This window comes from Colobus angolensis, unplaced genomic scaffold, assembly GCF_000951035.1.
Source record: "Colobus angolensis palliatus isolate OR3802 unplaced genomic scaffold, Cang.pa_1.0 Scaffold241, whole genome shotgun sequence".
In the NCBI taxonomy this organism is placed as follows: domain Eukaryota; kingdom Metazoa; phylum Chordata; class Mammalia; order Primates; family Cercopithecidae; genus Colobus; species Colobus angolensis.
In genome coordinates, this window is record NW_012115611.1 from 1,741,834 (window position 1) to 1,760,424 (window position 18,591).

Consider the following 18,591-nt stretch of genomic DNA (forward strand, 5'->3'; position numbering starts at 1 on the left):
ACACCGCAGGAAGATGGTAGCCTAGCATTTCGAGATTACTCAGAGGAACACTTCACTGTGAGAACCCTGAACATATCCAAGAGTCCACTGAGCTAAAAGGAAGAAAGCCATTTGAGGATTTGCAACAATTCTATTGGGCTATCATTCACATATCCCATCAGGGGAAAGTATTTGAAATTAAGACACAGACCAACCAGGCCAACCAGATTACTACAGGACCAGTGTTACACCTCTCCTGCTCTACTCTCCCATCATCGACCAGTCTCATTCTCCATGACCTTTTCACAAAGCTCTGGGAGCACTCAAAGCTGGAGACTGTACAAGGAGATGGATGAGTATACGATGCCCTCTTCCCACTGCTACTCCCCAAGCTGTAATTTTGTTCTAAACCTGTGGGAGAAGAGTTTTGTATTATATTTGAAATGGCAATTATAAATTGGAAATAAGTGGGCTTCCTAAAATCTCAATTGCCTAAATTAAGACTCTTCTTATAGAAGAAGGAGTAGAAAACTGTTATTTGTTCAAGCCACAATTAAGAGTAAGAACGGGAGAATGACAGTTGTTACAAAAAATAAACCCAATTCCTGTTTGTATCACATTGAGTACAGACCATCCAGTAAGCCATTTGTACTTGTATTTTAAGGCATTGTTACATATGCATCCTTACATACACTATGTAGAGAGACTGGCTTGGAATGAATGGGAGGGAAACAACAACAACAACAACAACAACAAATACTAAAGATGAGATAGAAGTTATATTTTTGGTAGAACAGGGATTCTCCGAAGTTTCTTGGCTATCTAGTTTAAATACTGTCTGGAGGAATCAATACATTTTTCATTGTAGCGTGCTGAGTTTCAAAGTAGTAAAATGCGATCAGTTAATCAAGGAAGGTCAATTCAAAAAAATGTTTTATGTTACTTAGCTCTTTAAAAAGTAAGAACTAGTTGCTAGAAGTTGAAGATAATTTCAAAAATATACAATTTTGTTAAAAAATCAGTTTTTAAGTATGCTCTTCTCTGGAGGTGATTATTGGTGTATTTTAAAATGTTCACTGTGAAATAGAATCTTTGGCTGTGGGTCATCAATATTTTCAAGAGGCTAATAGAACTCTCTTTCTGTCTCTCTTCCTCTCCCCCTTCCACTTTCTCTCTTTTACTCTGTCTCAGTAGATAAATTACCCTTGTTTGTATGGTAGTGGTCTTTGCGAGCAATTGATTTTCGTTGACCCTAGGAATATCACTTTCTGTTTGATCAGTGTTTCCTGTTCTATTGTTGCCACCCTCCTTCCTTAAACACATTACTATCCAATCTGGTTTCCCATTTCCAGTAGCTCTCAAATAAGTGTTCATAATCTTTATCTTTTACATTTTGGAAATAGTTTTCTGGTTCTTAAATTCTACTAGGTCAGTGGCTCATGTAACATACATTGCCAAAATTGTGCCTGGCATATATTGGTGTCAAGAAATATTTGTTGTGTTAATTAGTATGATCTATTCACTTATTTCCAATTCTTTTCTCAGATAAAAATTACAAACCTTATTTAACAGATTCTGATTACTGAGCACCTTTTCTGCTCAATCTCTGGTAATCATGAGTCTTTTTGAATTGTATTCATCTAAAAGCTATTTGCAGGTCAGTGTTGACATCTGATCATTATGCCAACTGCTTCTTTTATCTGTCTTCCAAGTTATGCCAACCAATTAGCAATGCTACAGTAGTCCTGGATTTCAATGACAATAGTCGTGATTCTTATTATTATTCTAAGAACTAATAAGAATTTTAGTTTTTTCTAAGTTGAAAGCCTGTATTATCTACTACAACTTATCAGATAAGAAGAAATACTCCATAGATGATTACAGATGTCTTCCAATAAAATCAGACTATTATGAGAGTGCTATAGCACTATAGTAATACAGGAAATATTTCTGAGTAAGTAATAATTACATAAATACATGTGGCTTTGTGCTTACCACCATTAGCTACCACACTATCAGAATACAGTTAGTTACAAGAAAGAAAAGGGAATTAATTGGTTTTGAGATAGCAATATGAGGGAACTCTTGACAACATTTTAAGAACCACAACAATGAAGGAATGAAATTTGGGTTATGGATTCTGCTTCCCTCTCTGCCCTGAACTTTGTTTTTAAATTCTGTAACCAATCATTCTCTTACTCCTAGGATATTATTGCTATAAATGTTAAACTCCTGCTGTCAGTCAGACAAAATGTATGTTTGCCATCTCTCACCTTTTAGGTCTTGCCATTTATCAGTTACTTTTGCCGGCTGGTGGGTGTTTGGATGAACGGAGGCAAGATGGTGCACTTCCGGGTTCTTCATCCCTCCCCCAACTTTTCCCGCGCGCGCGAAAATGCAGCCGGCAACCCGGGAAGGTGCAGACCAACTGGGCATGCACCAGGTGACGTCAATCCAAAGAGACCAAGATTTACCTGGTTGCACCTGCGGAACGCCCCCGACACGCCCGTGCCCCGCCTATTGCCCTCCCACTCCTAGAAAAGCCGGCCCAGGTCCCACGCGGACTTCCCAGCTTCCCCACTGCGGTCGGGACTGTCGGAATTCCGTCCGAGAGCGTCAGGGGCGACTCTGTGGGCCTCATTTGCCGGAGGCCGACAGACTTCTCCCTACCCACCTTCTTCCCTTGAAGCTAGGTGGCCAAAATAAACTTGCAGTTTTGCTCCTGACCTTTGCCTACTTGCTGGTTCTTTTGTGCTCGCTCTGGTGGTCTTAGAAAAACAAGTCAGTGGGGTTTAATTGAATATATTGTTTTCCCTATATATTCACTTGCATAAAAGACTGATCAGCTGAGTGCAGCAGCTGATGCCTGTAATCCCAGCATTTTGGGAGGCTGAGGCAGGTGGGTCATCTGAGGTCAGGAGTTTAAGACCAGAATGGCCAACATGGCAAAAGCCCATCTCTACTAAAAATACAGAAATTAGCTGTGCATGGTGGCATGCGCCTGTAATCCCAGCTAAGGCAGGAGAATCACTTGAACCTGGGAGGAGGTTGCAGTGAGCTGAGATCACGCCACTGCATTCCAGCCTGGGTGACAGAGCGAGACTCTGTCTCAAAAAGAAAAATAAAAAATCGACTGATCAAATTTTCACTTTTTCTCAAATTATGGCATCAATTTCAGGGACACATTTTTATATTTATCATCTTCTAAAACTTTATAAAAATTGTTTTAGTGTACAAAAGTTTAGATCTATCTACTAGACTGAAAATACCTTGCTTCCCTTTTCTATTTTTCCTTACATTTACTTACTTTCCAGTATGATTGCTGTTAGTGATCAGTGTCATTTTCCAATTTCAGAGCTAGGATTACAGTGTTCAAAGAAGGGAGGCAAGAATATCCTCCATTTGCTTTTGCCATAAAGAAGAAAAAGGTTTTACTTTTCCTCCATAGTCAGGCTCTTGGTAGGTTTCCCAGATGTGTTACCAGTATCTCAAACTTGAAATGAGATAATACACCCTAATTGCCCCATTTCAAGAATCACAGTTGTCACCAAGACACACATCCAACTAATGCAGGAAAGAAAGGACCTGAAATGATCTATATTTTTTCTGTCTTAAATTGACTTAAAATCTTATATATGAGTCTAGTAACAGATACACACATGCACACACACGTTTCCATAAGTATAAAAGTTATATATATCTTTTCTTTAAATTATACAGACCTCTAGTGGCAATCATTAAAGACTTAAACCTGGCATGGCAAAATTTTTCAAGTTGTGTCAACTCTGCTAATATTGCAATGCTGTGCAACATGCTGTGTTGGGAAGATTCTAGGCCATGATGGGCCAAGGTAGAAAACAGCATCACAATCTCTTAACTATGTCAATAGGATAGTTATTGGAATAGGTAAAAAAGCAATCTATTTGTTATCCATGACCTAATCAAATTATCTCTGCAAAAACTCCTCCTTTCATCTTTTTAATGAAATATATAAACACACATTCAATGAGCAGAATTTCATTGAACACTTCATAATTTCTAATTATGAGACAATGTATTATGTTTCAGTCATGAGTTAATAATTAAGCATTAGTAAAACTTATTAGTTCAATTAAACTGAAGGTGAGAATAAGCCAATCTAGGAAAATGAAACAGTGTCATTATTTTGAAGTCACCTACTGAGAAGGATTAGAAATAGGGAAGTTGTGTTCATGGTCCTAGGGAGCACATTCACAAACTATGGTGTAAAAGTCACCCCCTAGAGTTGCACAACACACAACTCTCACAACCATATGTGGCGATCCTAGTGTCTGAACTATGAAAGAAATAAATAGTATAAAATATAATAGTGGCAATACATGCTTACCTCTTTATGGAATATAAAGGGAAGAGGAGTGCATCAACATTATTGAAGCATATATTAGTTTAGGATTTTATATCCTGTTTGTCGTTACTCATCAAATGATTTATTTTACAATTTTAACCTGTATTTTTAAGATAAATAATCAAATATAATGAAAAATTTAATACTTCACCTCCCAAAAGTACTAGAGATTTAAAATTAGCAATGTTCATATTAAAGGTATTTTACTGACCCTTGACACTCTACTTGTTTTTAAAAGACTATAGTGTGTCTGGGCGCAGTGGCTCACATCTGTAATCCCAGCACTTTGGGAGGCCGAGGTGGGTGGATCATGAGGTCAGGAGTTCGAGACCAGCCTGAACAATATGGTGAAACCCCATCTCTACTAAAAATACAAAAATTAGCCGAGCATGGTGGCACATGCCTGTGATCTCAGCTACTTGGGAGGCTTAGGCAGGAGAATTGCTCGAACCCAGGAGGTGGAGATTGCAGTAAGCCGAGATCGCACCATTACCCTCCAGCCTGGGTGACAGAGAAAGATTCCACCTTAAAAATAAATAAATAAATAAATAAATGGCTACCATGTGTGAATGGAGACCAACAGGCTGGAAATTGTCCCCAAGGCAATAATAATTATTTTGTCTTCAACAATCTACTTAAAATGTTGAAACTGGGTTGTTTACCAACATCGTAAGGCATTCAGACAGCTCACAAGGAGTTTTATGTTCCAAAGTCGGTTATCTTGGACAATTACAACTCCTGGACATACAGCAGGTTGAGTAAATTCTGGATAACATACAAGAGGTAGAAGAAGGTAAAAAGTTCTACCATAGAAAATTACTCCCTTTCGTAGAAGAACAAAATGTCAGTGGAATTCCAGTCTTGCCCTATATTAGCCTTCTTTGTTGTTCTAGCATGCCTCTTACTGCTTAGAATTCTTCATCTACAATGTTTGCAAATGTTAATGTATAGATATGTTAGCATTTCTGTGGGCTTTAATACCAAATATCAAAAGAAATTTAGATCACCAAGTGATTTCATAGAATAAAAAACACTGGCAATTCATTTTTGCCCCTGGCGGTTCTCCCGTTCTTTGCTTTCTGCTGATACAAGCAAGGCAAATGGGATAAATTTATGATTTTCATTGATGGGAAAATATATTAATAAAACATTGAGAGACATATCAGAAGAGCCCTCATGACATTTATATTCTAGCATAGAAACCAACAATAAGCAAGACACACACACACACACTCACACGCATAAAATATCTGAAGGTGATAGGAGCTATGAGGAAAATAAATAAGTGAAAAGGGCTAGGGTATAATGGAACAATGAATTATAATGTTAAATACAGTGGTTAGTGATACTATGTACAAAATATTGTAAGACTGTATGACAGAAGGTAAAGGGGGCAGCTACTTTAGATTGTGTGGTTGGGGAAGAGTTTTCTGCAAAGCTAACATTTAAGCTGACAGCTGGATGCTAAGCAAACAGCCATGTCAACACTTTGGAGAAAAATCTTCAAAGGCGCTTAATGAATCGTGAGCCTGGATTGCTGAATGAACAAAAGCCAGCATGTCTGAAGTGCAATGATAAGAAGTTAGATATACAAGATGAAATCACAGAGGTAGGTATGGCCATGTCACACCAGTCATGGTAATATTTTCATTCTTCAACTGTGTCTGTATAGATGATGCATCTTGATTGTGGGGTATTACCCCAAAATTTTACCTGGATAGCTATTTTATCCCCTGCATCACTCCTCATGCCTTTAGTCAGCCATTCCATAATTCCATCAGTCAAACTATCAAATAAATATTTATTGTGCTAGGCATGATGCTAAGATGGGGATACAGTGTTGGCCAAAAGAGATACTACCAGCCAGCCCTATCTTCACACAGTATATATTTCAGAGAAGAGTATACAAATGAAATAATTACAAGAATCATTATATCTAGGAAGTGAGCAAGTGAGATGTATTACTGACATTTCTAATAAAGGAGTGTTAACTTAGCCTACAGAGTAAGCCATACATACGTATATATATATAGCATGTGTATTTACATATCAATTAATGACTATGCAGAAAATCATCCCCAGATATTTCTATTATATTTTCCATAATATATTTAAACCATACATTAATATTCTGCTTTATAATTTTCTAAGTCCTTTCATACGCATTACCCCATTTAATATTCACCATAACTGTGATAGAGGCTGGTCAGTGATAACTATCTTCATTTTAAAGATGAATAAACTGAAACCTTGAGAATTTAAGTGACTTGAAGTCACGAAGTATGTTAGTAATGTACAGTCCTAGTCTCATTTCTTTACTATATATGTTACCAGAGGTATGGTCTGAACTAAATACGGTAAAATTCCTTACACAATACAGCACTAGGCATTTAGTTTGGAGGCAAAAGGAAAAGAAAACATAGCATCCTCATTCTTAATAAATATGAGATCTAGTTGGGGAGATGTTCAGATGAGCACCAGATAATAAATTGTGCAGAAATTCAGTGCGCAAATGAAGTTAAGGAATAATCAGGACAGTCTGCAATTATTCTATAACCTTGTCTTGAGAGAAATTAATTTTTAAACTGGACATACAAATAGATTATGTGACTAGATCTTGATACTTTTAAATTCTTGAAATTCTCTGGTTTTATTTTTCTTTTTCCATTCTTAAAATAACCGCCAATCAATGAACCTTACCCACCATTTCCTCTTAGTTTATTGCTTATTTAGAAATCTACAGTTTCTTCATTGTGTAGATCTATCTTAGCTGCGTGCTTTCTCTGTTGAAGGCTCTTCCAGACACTCCAGAAAACTTTACTCAGCATTCTTTTCTAATTATCTTATTCCCAGCTCTAAGCCTGATGCCAAGATTTCTATTTGAGCGACTTCTTCCTAGAATGCTAAATTGTCAACCTTTAGGAAAGCTTCATTCATTTAACCTTCCTCTATTTCTTAGAAAATCAGTGGAGAATTCTACTCAGTATGCAACCCTGAATTTGTTGCCCTACTAAATAAACATTCTCTGTTGCCGTCACATAGTAGGTGAGTTTATTTTTCCAATTTTTGCTTAAAGTCAACAAATATCTGGCTTTACTAATATAGATTATTTTATATTATGTTTTATTATGAGCCAACACCTGGCATACCATCACATGAAAATACATCTGATATGTTGAGATGATATCATTGTCTTATTTCAAATTATTACATATCTGATCTCTTTCCCTTTCCACTATACCAGGAAATAATTTCCCTATTAATTGTAAATTGCAAACGATAACCTTTCAAGTGATTAAGATGTAATACAAAAGTCTACAACTTCAATTATATATTTATGTTTATAAACATGTCTTCTTCTTCATGACTATGAACTGGTGCCTGGCATGACACCAGCATGACAAATATTGCTGTTAAACCATCACTATATGACAACATGCCAGGTCCTGTGTTAAACGGTTTTGGTATCCTATTTTATTTTAGCTTTGTATTGACCTATGGATAGATCATTGGTTTGCAATATGAGTTTCCTTTTAAAAAGTCAGTGAAGATCAAAGGTGCATTTTAAAATAGAAGCTGATAAGAAACATCACTGTAAAAAATGAAAGACACTTACAGGAACCAGGAATTTTTTAATCTCTTCCAATGCATGACTCATACGTGAATAAGCTTCCCCAGGTGGAGCAAACACTTCAATTAATACATGAAGCTCATCACTCAAGTGGGCATATTTGGCTTCCCCACTCTTCCTTAGTTCTTCTTCCTGTGAAAAAGGTTATTTTTAGAAATACAAATCCACTCATTGTACACTGATTTAACATTTACTGAGAATATGACAAAGGGGCATAATTTAAGCAAATTTTCCATAAGTAGAAAGAAACCCTTTGAGAAATAAAAATCTGCTACAAGCCATTTAAAGATTTTAAAATCATTTTTGAGTGTTTGAATGATTTAAAAAACTGCCATAATTATCATCTACAACAGATTTTAATTAGGTAAATGAAAATGCTAAACCCCTGAAAATAAGTCAGAATTACCATTAACACTGTAGTCTACATGACTACACTGTGGAAGGAAAGAATTGTTTTGTGCTTGATGTTTAGCATTTTGCAGATAGTAAGTGAAAGATTATCACTGTGTTCTTTAAGAAAACTAGAACTTTCTAGCTACTGTTTGAGAAGTTAGGAAGTTTACTTGATTGTGATAAAAAGTAGGCTAACTATACAAGTCAAGGCTTATTTCCAAGTCTATGTTATCACCAGCCCAGATTATCAGCAAGCCTCATACCCACAGCTTTTCTATCTCTTGCTGCCTTTATTTACTTATCTATTTATTTATTTAGTCAATACGGGAATACTAAAGGGTGGTTGTTTAACATTTTGCTGGCATTGATTCTGCATAGGCTACATAACTTCTGGTTAACCAATGATTCTAGGTTGGTGCAAAAGCAATTGCCATTCATTGCTCTAAATGGCATTATTTTTAATGGCAAAAACCGCAATTGCTTTTGCACCAACCTAACACATTTCTGTTGGAAGAGACTTTTCCTAGTATTGTGCCCAAGTCATTATTGAAACCTGGTTAATTCAGTACAGGTGCAGCACAAATCAATATATGATACATATATTTTGTTAATGAATACTAAGTACTTTATACATTTCATCTTTAATCAAAATCATTTTGTACATATTCACATGTTTCAGATTATGAAACTGCAGTTAGAAGACTTAAATAGCTTCAGCCAAATTTGGATCTGGACTCAGTTCATTTTGCAAGCAGATTTGCATTTTTTAGAATTTCAAGATGTAAAACTTGGTGGAAAAGTTAACATAAATAACATTAATTATGTTTTATCTTTCTTGCTCCTCACAGAAACAACCAGCAGTTACTTCACTAAATTTCAAAAAATAAAACTAAACATGTAATTCTTGGTTTTATGTAGAGATTAGAGACATGACATGAATAGAACTTACCTGGATTTAAAAAACAACAAATTTGCTGTTGATGTCATGTGAGTTAACTGTATAACTCATGTTAATGTGAGTGTTTACCTGATCAGAAATGCTCATCATTTTAAAAGATGAAGGATCCCTGAAAGAGATGGAAAGGCATCCCTGCGTTCCTGTATATATACTCTTCACCTACTCAAATCCTTCTGATAATAGCACCTTGTAGCCTGGAAATCCACTCTTCACTTCTCTAAGGATACTTTCAAACTCTACCTAGGACTTCAGAGCTTTTCTTAGTGCCCAATTATCAGTTTGGGGAGGAGAAGCGACACTAGACTGAATGAAAATACACTCATGAGGTGTAGTAAACATTCATTTTCTCTTCGGGTCCTGCTAAGGTGCAAGCTGCTTGTTCATTCTGGGGCCAACTGGTTTTGGCACACATGATGAAATAATTAAATCAGAGATTTCTTGACACTGGCCCTTTTTATCACTTCCTATGTTGATGCTCATGTGGTTATTTTTGTGTTACCCTCTCCTTACACCTAGAATTTCCTAGGGAACTCAAGTAATTTTCAACTGTATGAAGCAAAATAATATGGTCATTGATTGCTATTACCTAGAGTGACATGACTAGCTCATGGTGGAGCTCAACAAAATAAAGAAAACAGCAGTTAATTGACCCTACTATCCTTGGAAGACACAGTGGTGATCGTCATTTGCTACTTGGGATGACCCTTTGGAATCACATCTTCCAGAAGCAGTATGTCCAATAATTTTATAAACCCATCTTAGAAAAAGGGAAGTGGCAGGATAATAGGATCATCGTAGGGAGAAGGTCAGCAGTAAGACATATGAATAAAGATCTCTGTGACATGAATAAGTTTAAGGAAAAGTGCTGTGCCTTGATATGCATATGCAAACATCTCCATAAACCTTTTTAGTGCATAAAAAGCAGTATTGCCGCTAGGCTAGCATGTCCCACCTTCAGCTCTAAGGCGGTTTTCTCCTTTCTCAGTAAACAGAACATACAATCCGGTTTTACACTGAGATGTTCCATTGCCCAGGGACGGGCAGGAGACAGATGCTTTCCTCTATCTCAACTGCCAAGAGGCCTTCTTTCCTCTTATACTAGTCATCCTCAGCACAGACCCTTCACGGGTGTCAGGCTGGGGGACAATTAGGTCTTTCCCTTCCCACGAGACCATATTTCAGACTATCACATGGGGAGAAACCTTGAACAATACCTAGCTTTCCTAGGCAGAGGTCCCCGAGACCTTTGGCAGTGTACATGTCCCCGGGTACTTGAGATTAAGAGAATGGTGATAACTTTCTTCCAGGCACTTGTTTAACAAAGCACACCCTGCACAGCCCAAAATCCATTAAATCTTGAGTCACCACAGCACATGTCTCTTGCAAGGACAAGGTTGGGGGTATGGTCACAGATTAACAGCATCTCAAATACAGAACAAAATGGAGCCTCTTATGTCTACTCGTTTCTATATAGACACAGTAACAGTCTGATCTTTCTTTTCCCCACAATTTACCCTAGGTAATGTGATGAAGAAATAATTGGAAACATTGATTATATAACCATAGTTTGGACTGGAATGTCATATTTGAGAATTAAGTGCATCAAATCAGATATGATCAGGCAGTTTAGAATACAGTAACTTTCTTTCTTTCTTTCTTTCTTTCTTTCTTTCTTTCTTTCTTTCTTTCTTTCTTTCTTTCTTTCTTTCTCTCTCTCTCTCTCTCTCTTTCTTTCTTTCTTTCTATCTTTCTTTCTTTCTTTTTTAACAGTGACTAAGTCTCACTATGTTGTCCAGGCTGGTCTCAAACTCCTGGGCTCAAGTGCTCCTCTAACTTTGGCTTCCCAGAGTGCTGGGATTATAGGCGTCAGCTAAGACTGATTTTATAGAGCCACTGCTTACAAAGGTCTCTTGGAAAAATTGGCCTGATACCTAGATTACAGGGTTTCTAGCCTTTAAGATAAGTAACAAAGGTCACTTCTGGGTGGGTTTAGGATACTTGGGATAGTCTGGGGATGTCGAGAAGAGAGGAATTCGCAAAAATTTATAGGTACTGCAGGTGAAGTAAGGTGGTTGGTTCTTGGCTTGGTTTCACAGCATTGAGAAGGCTTTTAAAAGTCCAATCTGAGATTCCTTATGTTAATAAAAAACTTCAGCAGAGGAAACTTAAAAAGATCCATGTGGTCAGTTACCATTATTGCTTCACTTAGGTTATAATCAAGCCAAATCATATGTAATCAGGACTTGTTTTGCAAACAAGAATAATTTTCCTTTGATTATCATTGATTAAAAATCAGGTGTACTGTAAAGACAAGGTTTACGTTTCAATGGAAAACTATAAACTACTCTTACAGGTTATTAGATTCTAATCTTTATTGTTTTTTAGCTACTTGCATCTCTTTGTAAACTGGGTCCTACCATCTTCTTAATTTTGTCATCAATTAACAGTTCTACTTTTTCTACCACCTTCCTTACTTGGAATCACTGAGAATTAAAACTGCCACTTTCCCAAAATCCTGTAACGAAAGCTTTCTGACTTCACATAAACACCAAAAGATTTATTGCTGAAAGAGTTTGGACCACTCAAAAATTTCACCAGAACACTTGCAGCTTCCATGCTGTGCTCCAGAAAATAACCATGACTACACCTATACCACTTCTGTTCTCCCTTAAGATACTTAGAGCCCAACATCAAGAACCCTTCTCACTGGGCTATACCATGCAGTTAAAAACTGGATTCATCCTATGCTCCAATCATTAATCTTTTTCTGTTTCCCTTTTACAGATATCATATTTTATAATTTTTAATCTGAAATTTCTCCCCAGAGCAATCAACCTAGTTATTTTTGTGAAATTTCTAGGGAAGTTTCAGATGGGAAAAATGTGGAGACCCATTTGGAGCCCCAGGGGTTCATACAAATGTTATTTTAAAGTGAAAACAGTTGAGCTAAATAAGCAAAAAAAAATATATATATATATATGTTCTGAACATAACCTAATCTTACTAAAACAGAGATTTACCAAAGTCAGCTACCACAATCCCTAACTCTGGAGTGGTCTCCAGTCAGGGAAGAACTGATCTTAGGCACTAGGACATTCCAAAATATTGTGTAAACAAGGCTTATCAGAACCATCCATTCATTAAAACCTGAAAACACCCCTTCCCTAAAGTTTGGTATATAAACTTTATCCCTGGCTATTCAGTGAACTACTCAGTACCGAGCAACTGCCACATGCCTGTGTAAGTACATTTTGTCTTTTCCTCTGTTAATCTATTGTCAGTTAATTTGCAAGCCTCCAACCAACTGGACCCAAGTTAGAATAGGAAGTTTTTCTGCCAGCATTAAATACGCAGATTCAGTTATAATTCATTTTATGATTAAAAAACTATGCAGTTAAAGTATGCAAAACATCACATATTTTTTTCTGCAAATATAAGCACAAACACAGGCTGTATAAATAAACAAATAATAGAAGGTTGTAATCCAAAAGACTATCGTGGTGCTCATGAACAAATTAGGATAAGTAACTTTTTTGACAATAGCCTCTCCCACCTAGTCTCTCCTATGGCTTGCTACCTTACTCGATAACGGTATGGGCAGTTGCATAGGTTCTAATTAGGATATTTCAACTTTAGGAGAAACAATAGCTGTATAAATATAATGCTTACTCTTTCACCCTTAAATCAACCTTATGAATCTTTAGAGTCCAAAGAGAAAGGTCCCAAAGACTGGAAACTTTTTAGTAATATGGGTTAGCCTCAACTGCCACAATTTTAAAGACCATTTTTTTTTTTTTTTTTTTACTTCTCTCTGTGTATTGAAACAAATATTTCAAAACTCAAATTTCAATATTTCAAATATCAACCTTTCCTGTAGAGATTCTTATATAGCCCAGGGTCCAGGAAGAGCCTTGACCAGAAGTTAAAGCTGCCTTAGAACTACTAACTGTGTGAAACTGCAGCAAGTAGTTTGCTCTTGTGGCTCCCAGTTACTTCATATGCAAAAGAAGAGGAGGTAACCCAAGAGGACATTTTCAAATGTTGTTATAGGGAGTCACCCAGGTTCCCAACGCACTTCAGAGACTGCCATGGATCAAAATGAGGATCTTTTCCTATGCATTCAATGACATCAGCTCAAGTTGGACCTTATTATATGTAAAAATTTCAGGTGAGACGATACTGTTCTGCAAGTACAGTAAACCAAAAACAGTAGGCAACATTAGACATGATGATGTCTCCAGTTTCTCACAGCTTCAGTAATTTATGACTTAGCATGTGACTTCCCCTCACAGGCATCCTGATACTTCGAACTTCAGTATTAGAAAATACTACGATCCAAATACAGTGTCTTCTGACACATGACCAAAGCAAAATTAAAAATAAATGACTACTTTTATGTGATTATTTAAGCATCTACAGTAAAGACATCCCTGCATATTTTATGTACATACATAATTTAATCTTTATAGAACCATAGAAACATTGGGTGGATTTTGGAAGCACTAGAGTATATGGTTTCTTAAAAAATGAAGTTTGGAGTCAGAGAAATCTAGATTTAAATTAATAGTTCTGATATTTATTATCTGTGATGTTTGAAGAAAGTTGTTTAATTTTTAAGCTTTAGCTTCTTAATCTGTAAAACAGAGAGACTGTGGACCTCTTATGAAAAGATGAAATGAGGTAATATACATAAACTGCAAGTACAGTGCCTGGCATAGTATAGACACTCAAAGAAGGTTAGTTTTTTCTCTCAGAGAAGCTAAGTAACTTGGTTGTGGTTATTCATTTAGTAAGGGATTTGAAAATGGTCTGCCCTATGCCAAGGTCACACTTTTATGTTAATGAATGTTTATTCTGTACATTAAATTCACTTGAAATAATATAATTTTGCTGTGGTATAACGAAGAGTGTATCAGTTTGATGTTGGTTTAGTTATTAAGTTAATTTAAATGTATAACTTTAAGGAAATATATACTTGAAAATTATTCTAAACCAAAAAGCTCAAGTGTTTTAGAAAGATAAGGAAAAATAAACATCATTATATTCCTTAGTCTGGTCAGGTTGCTATTGCAAAATACCATAAACGGAGTGGCTTATTCAACAGACATTTATTTTTCATAGTTTGAAGGCTGGAAAATAAAAATCAAGATGCTAGCAGATTCTGTTCCTGGTGAGGGCTCTTTTCCTAGCTTGCAGAAAGGTCACCTTATTTTTGCATCCTCCCACACATGGCAGAAGAGAGAGGGCTCTGGCACCTCTTCTTACTAATCCCACCTTAGTAAGGGTACTAATTAGTACCTTACTAAGGGTACTAATCCCACCATGGGGGCCTCCAACCTTATGATCTCATCTAAACTTAAATACCCACAAAGGCCCCACCTCCAAATACCATCACATCTGGGATCAAGGATTCAACATATGAATTTTGAGGGACACAAACATTTAGTCCACAGAATCATGTGTACTTTCTTGAAATTGTACCTTTCAAATAAACTGTAGGGTTATTGGCTACAATATGTTACATGGATCACATAACATGGACCACATATCATGGCAATTAACAGCACAGCTTCTATTTCATGATGGCCAGAATTTAAAATTCCAGCTTTTCCACTTAATAGTATATAAACTTGGGCAAGTAGCTCCACTATTTCAGCCTTCTAATTCCTCACTTATAAAATGTGGGTACTTATAACGGTAGTAACACAAGACCAAATCCAATATTACTGTTACTAAACATTATTATAGGAAGTATCTTAGTTTTAATACAATATGCTAAATTATATATGAACCAAAATAATTAAACTTCTAAAATCCCAATTATTCTCACAGGAGTAGCTCTTCCAATGACAGGAATAAACCAAATAATAAAAAAGTTGAAAATGCATGATATACTGTATGTGCAAGTTTTATACATTTATTTTTGCTTTAGCAATTATTACTGTCATATTCTACCTCAGAGTTATAATTTACTAAAGTGCTTTTTGCAGGTTTTTTCTTCTTGATGCCACAGGGTACTTTCTTTTAACATAAATCTTCTTCAAAAATAAGTAAGTCTATTGTCTGCACAGCTTTTACCATCAAGAAATTCAAATAAACACACATTTATTATTTATACCTTGGCCTGAATGGGATTGTTCTGAATTCCCAATTTAAAGACATTTTTAAATGGGCATATGTGGAAATTCTTTCATGCCAGAACAAATTAGTTGCCCCAAATTTACACACACAAAAGGATTTTGTACAAATGGATACATATAAGTGCATGATAGAGAAGCAATAGCTAGATCCTAAAGAGCACTTTCAAACTCTTGCCACTTCACTTCTAAATGCCTGCTCTCTTTGAATTAAATGTGGCAAGAATTCTTCCAGGATCAGGCCATCCATACTCCAAATGGTCACCTATGAGAAGGGAAATCTTTTCACAATTGCACATCCATACAATACTCACTAGATTCATTTAGGGCACAGAAAGTACTAGAAGCATCAACAGAACCAAGGGTGATATTTTAAAAAGTAGCACAGGATTCTGAATGCAGAGAAGTAGTTAGTGCCAAACGCAAGTTTACTTATCTTGAGTTTGTAGTCTGTGGGTTTACTAGAGAGTAGGAAGCTTAAATCATACACTCTAGGCTATATCAAGGATGGTAAATTCCTCAAATAATAAAAGGGTGTTGTCCAAACAGTGAATGAGTGTCTTGATACAATAAGAACAGCTGTTTAATCAAGGAAAAGAAGGCAATTGATCTTGATCAAATGGAATCTACAGAAAAGTTTATAGGTCTTCACTCTGAATTAACATATGAGAGACTTGTTTTCCTACATTTCAGTTGCCTATTAATTAGTGTACTCACAAATACTTGTTTCATGGAACAGGGCAATATGAGAGTACACTTATCTCAACGAGCTTCTCTTATGTTTTCTTTCTCAATTCTAACTGAATACAAATGGACTTTCTTAGGGTTCTGTAGAAGAAACTGGTCTAAGACTACAGAGGTACTTGCCAAACAGCGTTGGAATCTGATGAAAAGACATAGAAAGTGGGGAGTGGGTGCTGGGAAGAAACTGGCACTCAGAGATCTCTGGACTCGCAGAGGAAGTGCATATAAGTGTTCTAGTTCTCTCTGACCTCAAAAGCTGAGAAGAAACCAAGAAACGGGTTGAGCACACTTTGCCTTTGAGACTGGGAAAAATCAGAAAAACCGAGGAGCAAAGGTATCAGGAGAGGCATCACAGGTCTACAAGGGTGAGAATCACTTTGGTTTCCACTATTTGAAGGATTCCTACACTATTGTATTTCAACAACTGTATCTACACTAACAAATAAAAACAGTAACTAATACTAGCAGCCATAAAGAGGGAAATCAGAAAGAACATTTGAACACATGCCATTTGAACACGTGTCAATTGAATTGCTGGAAGAAAAAGATGAACATTTGAAAAAAAAAAACATTTTTAAAAGCAGTTGAGGAGATAAAATGCAGACACAAAATTTATGGTGTTAAAAGACACGATTTACCATGTAAGAACAAATACAAACTAAAAATCAGAGTCTAGATTGTCTCTGTTGAAAATAGATTTCCCCACTCTCCTTTTTCTCAGAGCATTTATGTTAGAAAACTTGTAATTATAAGTGCTTTCTCCTTCCTTTGAAATGTATATAAATCCTTTTGGAGACTAGATAGGCCTTTTGTCAGGTTTATGACCTAGTAATGTCTTTCCCAAGGGCTCAGGAAATCATCTCTTTAAAATGTAAACATCATTGGAGATAGCATCCCTGTCTCCCATTTTCTGTCAAAGGATAGGAACCTAACTTTGGTGGATGTCTTGTTCCAAGTTACAAAACTAGTTCCTGCCATAAGGATACAAGAAGTTTGTTTTTCCTTTGGATAAAGCCAATTAGCTAATTCAGATGCTCATCCCAATTGCCAGGTAAAGTTAGGGTGAATTGTGTTTGACAAATAGTGCTGTCACATTCTTACTTGAGCCTACTTACTGTTTTCTTGAAAACACGTATGTAATGGGTTGTATCTGCTTGGCTATATAAAAGTGTGAGATTTCTTTTTGTCTTTGTGTTCTCTTAGTAGATTGCTTGTGATGTGCATCACATTCAGGTTCAATGCTCATTCACTAATAAAAGTGTTCACTTTCTCTGGAAAGTAGAGTTTTTCTGGGTTGAGAGAAGATTTTTGTTTTTAATTGTATTTCCTCATCACCCATTGAAACAAATGGTAACAGATTCTGTTGATACTCTGCCCATATCCCCATGCCTTACTATCTCCATGCAATCAGCATTGATTTGTCTTTTTCACCTGAGGGTTTGCTCTGGCCTGCAGATCCCTCCATCCTAGCATAGGACAGGGAAGAAATCTGCTTTCCAAGTCTCAACTAGTGACTGGGGCGGGGTTGGGGAGGAACTGGTGTATAAATAGCCAAGGTTGTTCAACCTTTGCATGTGCTAATTTGTATATTCTTTCTCAGAGTTCTGTGGTGGAATAAGCACCAGTTAGTTTCCCACAGTTTTAACTTGCTTGAGAATGCACCCTCTCTGGGTTTCGTTCATTTCCTTATTTCACTTCTCATGCCTCTACCTGGAACACCAGAGATCTTCCAAACAAACCTCACATAAGTAAATTTTACCACAGTCCCTCTGTTGGGGGAACTCAAACTAAGGTAATTCACTAGCTTAAATTAAGAAAGAGATAGCTGAAATCAGAATTTTTGTCCAGAAAGTGAGAGGTGACAACGTGCTAGCAGCCCACACTCTCAGCTCCTCCTGTGTAATGTCTGTCCCCACTTCCAGCAAAGGACCCTAGCCAAGCCCAGAACAGACCAACCTCTAGGGAGCCCACCACAGCCTCCCCAGGCCAGCAGCCTCGACTTGGCCCACTTGGGCCTCCCCTCTTCCACTAGGAAGCCCTGCCGCTCCTTGCGGGCCTTTGACCTGACTGGGCGCCTACCATCCTGTGCCAGTGTGAGCACTTCAGTCCACCACTGCACTGTGGGAACCCCTCTCTGGGCTGGCTGCGGCCAGAGCCTCCTCCCTCCTCTCGCAGGGAGGCGCGGAGTGGGAGGGTCCCAGGGGGAGGTACGGAGGGGGAGGCGTGGGCGGAAACCAGGGCTACACCAGCCACTCACATGCCAGCCCGACTTCCCAGGGGCGCCTGCGCAGATGGCCTGGCACTTGCAGCAACAGGCCACTGCCGCAGGCCCTGGACAGTGGGGGGCTTAGCACCAGGGCCAGCA

General features: G+C 37.2%; 1 protein-coding gene across 2 annotated transcripts in view; it reads right to left on the reverse strand.

Annotated features, from left to right (window-relative positions):
- The window catches only part of KHDRBS2 (KH domain containing, RNA binding, signal transduction associated 2), a 613,407-nt gene that overhangs the window by 277,028 nt on the left and 317,788 nt on the right, over nt 1-18,591 (reverse strand). For both annotated transcript variants that reach the window (XM_011945628.1, XM_011945629.1), the window contains exon 4: nt 7,980-8,126. In XM_011945628.1, the coding sequence (XP_011801018.1) occupies nt 7,980-8,126 (147 nt within the window). The remainder of the gene's footprint in view (nt 1-7,979; nt 8,127-18,591) is intronic.